Below are 6698 nucleotides of genomic sequence, written 5' to 3' on the forward strand. Positions count from 1 at the left end.
ACACACACACACACACACACACACACACACACACACACACACACAGATTACATGTCACAGCCAATTAAAAGTTTAAGCAAATATGTGTGTGTGGGAGAATTTATGTTTCTGATTGCCAATTTCACAAAAAAATCTTCCATCAACTGTGACATTGTGTAACTCTTGGTGGCATCTCTCATCAGGACTGTGTTTCATGTCTTTGGTTGTGTTTGTGATGTGTTTTTTCAGGCTGGTATCGATGGCAAACATCTGCTCTGGTGTCTCCTGCAGCTAATCACAGGCTTTGATTACTCGCCCGCAAACAAAGAGCAACATTAGGAACATTTTCTGTCTGTAATCCTCACAGAAACGCCACGTTTGTCTTCTACTGGTGATAATGCTCGACATCCATGAATTAATCTGTGACGTGAAGAATGAGGATTATTAAACCGAGTGTTTCCACTAGAGACATAAAAACACACTTCAGCGGTTTCAGATCATTTCTGAATGATCCAAATTAATTTTATAACAGTATCAATCCCCGCTTTCTGTACACATTGTTATTGGGATCAAGTCTGATCTCAGATGCTCTTTGTTCAGAGTGACCCTTTAAAGCACTCTTACTTTAGTCAAAATTAAAGATCCTCCCAAACACCCTAAAATCACATCAGTGTTCACTTTAAAGGGACAGTAAAGATCTTTACATTTAGATCTATTCAGCTCCATCAAACACACAAAGATGACGGATGAGAGGACATTTGTGTGACATGAGACAAATTACAAACACACACACACACACACACACACACACACACACTCACTCACTCACTCACTCACTCACTCACTCTCTCACACACACACACACACACACACAAACACACACTCACACACTCACACACACACACACACACCCTCTCACTCACACTCACACACACACACACACACACACACACTCACACTCACACTCACACTCACACACACGCACGCATTAATCCATCGGCCTCCGAGGCGTTCAGATTTCAATTGATCATACCGGTTTACCTGACAACATTTCTGTTTTTCCAAAACAACAATTTTCAATGGATTAATAAAATCTCAAGTATAGACTGATTTTGCACATGACCAAATGCGACATGAAGACAGCACTTAATATGACGTTTAAATAAATAAAAAAAGTGAATTTTTTATATTTACATGGGTAAATATTAAACAAAGATTTTAGGCTAAAGTTTGTGTGTGTGTGTGTGTGTGTGTCTGTGTGAGTGTGTGTGTGTATGTGTTTGTGTGTGAGTGTGTGTGTGTGAGTGTGTGTGTGTGTGTGTGTGTGTGAGTGTGTGTGTGTGTGTGTGAGTGAGTGTGAGTGTGAGTGTGAGTGAATGTGAGTGAATGTGAGTGTGTGTGTGTGTGTGTGTGTGTGTGTGTGTGTGAGATAAAGACCAGCGACTCGTCTCGTTACAACACAGAAACACAATCACAGACAGAGAGATTAGACGCGGATCACAATAATCAAATCTTGCTTCTCCTGTTTTCATATCTCGTTTGGGAATGTTGATGAGGTAAAAACATGATTTGATCAGATCAGATCAGATTAAATGATGGAGCTGGCGGTGTAATCCAGCAGAGATTACTGCGGTAAACATGACTGTAATTTACTGCGGTTATTTGTGCGGCGTACAGTCGAGCGTCAGTCCCGGGATATCCAATATTAAAGCAGCGCTTTACAGTATAATATAATATTCTTATGCTGAAGATGTTACAGTTTTATCCGCTTCTTATTAAACACGCTGAACATGCAGCAATAAATAATGATGTTTGTCTGTGATTGTGAGACACACAGAGACACAAACCTTCACAAACACAGACAAAAATAAAAGATTGGAATATTAGAGCGACTGAACCCTAAAAAACATCAAAAACATGTCCAGCTCACATTCCATAATATACATTATTCATTTTCATTGGGTAACATTAAATAACATGAACTAAGAATGAACAATACTTAGCATTTATTAATCTTAGTTCATCTCAACATTTACTACTACATCTGTAAAATCAAAAATGATCTTTTAACATTAGTTAATACACTGTGAACATGAACATTTTTAACATAAAAATGCATAAAACAGCATAACATGCTGTTAAAGTTTTTGTTATTATCTAATGTTAAAAAAGAGAACTTGTTGTAAGGTGTTACAAAATAATTAAAGGGTTTAAAGAGATTCAGGAAGAAGAACTGTAAAAGAACTAGAATTTTACTGTAAACTGGAGAGTAAACTCAAAAATATTTGCAAATAATACTTTTCTTTTAAAATATGTACAAATTCACTATAAATCTTATATCTAAAATCCCAAAAATGGCTCCATTAATGTTTCTTCTTTTGTCACATTCAGTAATGAATTACATGATGATGTAAATGATAAGCTGTATATCCAAAACAGCAAAATAAAAATAAAAAATAAAATAAAATATAAAATATAATAAAATACTGAGTAGTTTGCATCACTGGTTATTTCTCTCAGTCGCATTTCTATCATAAAACATCTCATTCTGAAGTATTTTGTTGTTAAAACTGGATTTTATTTGCCATGCCAATCATCTTGAAGTGTGGCACGTTTACTTTTTAATTTCTTGTCATCCATATAACAAAAAGAGTGGTGCAAAATGGCGTGCTGCAGATATTTCCAAATATATACATCAAATATTAGGGACATCTGTGGTTACGGAACTGTTTAAATTAGCTAAAATATCATAATATACATTTTAATTTACTGAATGAAAAATATATATCTTATTTATCTATTGATTTGGGCTGAAATATGAGCCGGACACGAGTGACGTGCAACGTTTATTAATGAGAGCCGGTGATTGTGTTCGCAGGCTCGGTTGCGAGCGCAGGGACAGTCAGGGGCCGCGGTGACACAGTCAGAAACACATGAAAGCGGTTCAGGGACGAGGCTCTGAAGACTCACACACACTTTGTTCTCCGCTTCAAAGAACAACGCTCACTCAGAGGAATCCACAAACAATACAGGAGGAAAAAATGATAAAAACAGCCAGAGAAACTGAACGGAGTTTAGTTAAAACGAAACTAATCGTACCTGACAGGAGCGCCTCGGCTCTGAGCCGGTTTAAGCACCACCGTCACCGTGCTATCCGTCTGGTTCAGAGGAGTCTCCTGATCGTACGCCGGCATCGACGGAGCTGCAAAGTAAGCAAGCAGGCAAGTAAAATTTGATTTATATTGCACTTTTAAAGCTACAATGCACAAAGTGCGTTACACAGTATTAAAACACATTCATGAATAGCTATACACAATATATTAAAAAGCAAAAAAGATCTAACCCAAAATGCACAAAATACTAAAAGCACATCTACACATGTACAAATACAAGTACATTCAGATGCTCTAATATCCTCGGGCAAAATATTCTCACTGCAAATGCTCTATCTCCTTTAGTTTCATATCTAGTTCTTGGAACTGCCGGCAATTCTTTAAAAGAAGATCTAAGACATCTTCCCTGTTTCGTACGGTCTCAGAAGCTCAGCTAAGTACATGGGTGCCAAGTCGTTTAAGGCTTTACATGTCAATAATAAAATCTTAAACTCGATCCTATCATAAACAGGTAACCAATGTAAAGAAGCTAAAACAGGTGTAATATGATAACGTAACTTGGTTTGTGTCAGTAATCTGGCTGCAGCATTCTGCACTAATTGTAAACATGATAAATTGCATTGATACAAAGAAGAAAAAAAGACGTTACAACAGTCAAGACGGGAAGAACTTCACACCAGGAAGCTTTAAAACAGCAGCTCAATCACTACAGTCATCACACAAGTGCACAAACATAAGTCAATAAACCAGTGTACATTCACATATTTATGTACAGTATAATTTGGAGGCTATGAATTGCATTTTCAGATCTGTATATTATGTTTCTGGAGTGTTCTTGCATCATAAAAGTTCAAATAGTTGTAAAAAAATATATTTTACTAGGAGATCATTTACTAGGAGGTTGTCTGGTCGTTGCTAGGGTATATTGTGTGGTTACTAAGTGGTTGCTAGACTAGAGTGTTGTGGATGGTTACTAGGAGGTTACTAGTGCATGTTTGGTCACTAGGAGGTTGGCTAGGGTGTTCTGGGTGGTTACTAGGAGGTCGCCAGGTGGTTGCTAGGACATTTTGTGTGGTTACTATGAGGTTACTAAGTAGTTTCTGGGTTGAAGTGTTCTGGATGGTCACCAGGAGGTTGCTAGATGGTTGCTAGGATAGTTAGTTGGTTCTTATGGTGTTCTGGGTGGTTACTAGGAGGTTGCCAGGTGGTTGCTAGGGTATTTTGTGTGGTTACAAAGTGATTGCTGAGCTAGAGTGTTCTGGATGGTCACAAGGAGTATGCTAGATGGTTGCTAGGGCAGCTAGTTGGTTCCTAAGGTGTTCTAGGTGGTTACTAGGAGGTTGCTAGAGCATTTTTTTATAACTAAGGTGTTGCTAGGGTGTTCTGTGTGGTTACTAAGAGGTTTATTGATGGTTGCTAGGGCTGTTATGTTATTGCTAGGGTGTTCTGGGTGGTTACTAAGAGGTTGCTTGGGCAGTTTGGTCACTATGGTGTTCTGGGTGGTTACTAGGTAGCTGCTATGGCATTTTGTGTGGTAACTAAGAGGTTCCAAGGGTGTTCTGGGTGGTTTCTATGAGATTCCTAACTGGTTGCTGGGCTGAAGTGTTCTGGGTGGTTACTAGGAGGTTGCAGTTAGGTTGTTCCTAGGGCATTATGGATACTTATTAGAAGTTTGCTAGGGCATTTTCGGTCACTACGAGGATGCTAGGGTGTTCTGGGTGGTTACTAGGAGGTTGCAGTTAGGTTGTTCCTAGGGCATTATGGATACTTATTAGAAGTTTGCTAGGGCATTTTCGGTCACTAAGAGGATGCTAGGGTGATCTGGGTGGTTACTAGGAGGTTGCAAGGGTATTTTATGTGGTTACTAAATGGTTCCTAAGTTATTGCTAGACTAGAGTGTTCTGGGTGGTTACTAGGACATTGCTAGGTCGTTGCTAATGTGGTTAGGCTGTTCCTTTGGCATTCTGTGTGGTTACTAGGAGGTTGCCAGGTGGTTTCCAGAGTATTTTATGTAATTACTAAGAGGTTCCTAAGTTGTTGCTGGGCTATAGTGTTCTAGGTAGTTACTATGGGATTGGTAGGGCAATAAGGTTGTTCCTAAGGCAATCTGGGTGGTTACTAGAAGGTTTCCAGGTGGTTGCTAGGGTATTTTATGTGGTTAGTGAGAGGTTCCTAACTGGTTGCTGGCTAGAGTGTTCTGGGTGGTTACCAAGGGGTTGCTAAGGCAATTAGGTTGTTCCTAGGGCGTTCTGGGCAGTTACTAGGAGGTTGCCAGGGTCATCTGCATGTCCATTGAGTTACTTCATAGTGTTCTATGCTATTCCAGATTAAAGCATCTGCTGCAGACACACACCTGAGATCATGGTGGTGGCCTGGGTGATGGCGGGCGGTCCGAAGCCCTTGGCGGTGCTGGCTCTGATGGTGAAGGAGTACGTGGAGCCGGGGTAGAGACCCAGAAACACGTGGCTGGTTTCATTGCCCAGTTTAACCACCTTCCCGCTCTGGTTAGAGAGATCCAGCACCGGGTCGAAGGAGCTGACGGCTTTATACGAGATCTGCGGGAACGAGAACAACACAAACATCAGCGTTCATGTTAGAATCACACAAATTAATTTCAGTGTCGCCAAACAAATGATTCAAGAAGTGCTTTGAGTTCCACCAAATTAGATTCTATTATATCCGAAATGCTTCAAGGCCCTTTCCAATTATCAGCCTACCATAAATAAATAAATAAATAAATCAATAATAACGTCTGTGATTCTGACGGATCAGGGTAGGAATCTGAAAGGCAAAGTGTCTTCTCCTTATATTTGGAAGGGTTTGTTCATTATGCGGCATTAATGAAGCGTCGTACTCGAAACACTTTGATTTGCGACCTTTGATATTGAGATTTTCTATCACGAGCTTCTGTTTCTCATAACCTCACACTGCTATTAGATTTAAATTATTCCCACTCTGAAATGAGAAAGCGGGGATGTGTGAACATCTGACTGACGTCATCCGGTGCAAACGATGTTCCTGCAATGGATCGGTCAGGAACAGAGAATCTGAGGACGGGAAATCTCACTGGAAATTTACAAGAAGAACAGAATGTCTGGAATCAGAGAGAGAGAGAGGAAGGAGAGGAAGGATCAGGGTTCCCTTGATAAGAGGAAAAAACCCAAACTGTCCTTTTGATATCACGGCCCGTCAGAGAGTCTCAGCTTCAGCGCTTTGATACTGTCAAATCAAAGGCAGGACGTCACTGCGAGCTCATGGACAATCGAGTCTACGGTTAGTCCCGTCTGACTGCACACACACACACACACACACATGCACGCACACACTTGCACACACACACGCACATGCTCACACACACGCTCACGCTCACACACACTCACACACACACGCATGCACACACTCGCACACACACACACGCACATGATCACACACACGCTCACTCGCACACACACGCACATGCTCACACACACACTCACGCTCACACACGCATGCACACACTCGCACACACACACACACACACACACACACACACACACACACACACACTCGCACGCACACACTCGCACACACACACACACACACACACACACACACTCTCTCTCTCTC

General features: G+C 40.8%; 1 protein-coding gene across 1 annotated transcript in view; it reads right to left on the reverse strand.

The window, feature by feature from the left end:
• LOC107570365 (receptor-type tyrosine-protein phosphatase mu-like) overlaps window positions 1-6698 on the reverse strand; it is a 137725-nt gene that overhangs the window by 105618 nt on the left and 25409 nt on the right. The window contains exons 4-5 of the mRNA XM_016256596.1: window positions 5446-5647; window positions 3079-3181 (exon numbers count right to left, since the gene is read on the reverse strand). Coding sequence (XP_016112082.1) covers window positions 3079-3181; window positions 5446-5647 — 305 coding nt within the window. The remainder of the gene's footprint in view (window positions 1-3078; window positions 3182-5445; window positions 5648-6698) is intronic.

Source organism: Sinocyclocheilus grahami, unplaced genomic scaffold, assembly GCF_001515645.1.
Source record: "Sinocyclocheilus grahami isolate Dianchi unplaced genomic scaffold, SAMN03320097.WGS_v1.1 scaffold1448.1, whole genome shotgun sequence".
NCBI classification, from domain to species: domain Eukaryota; kingdom Metazoa; phylum Chordata; class Actinopteri; order Cypriniformes; family Cyprinidae; genus Sinocyclocheilus; species Sinocyclocheilus grahami.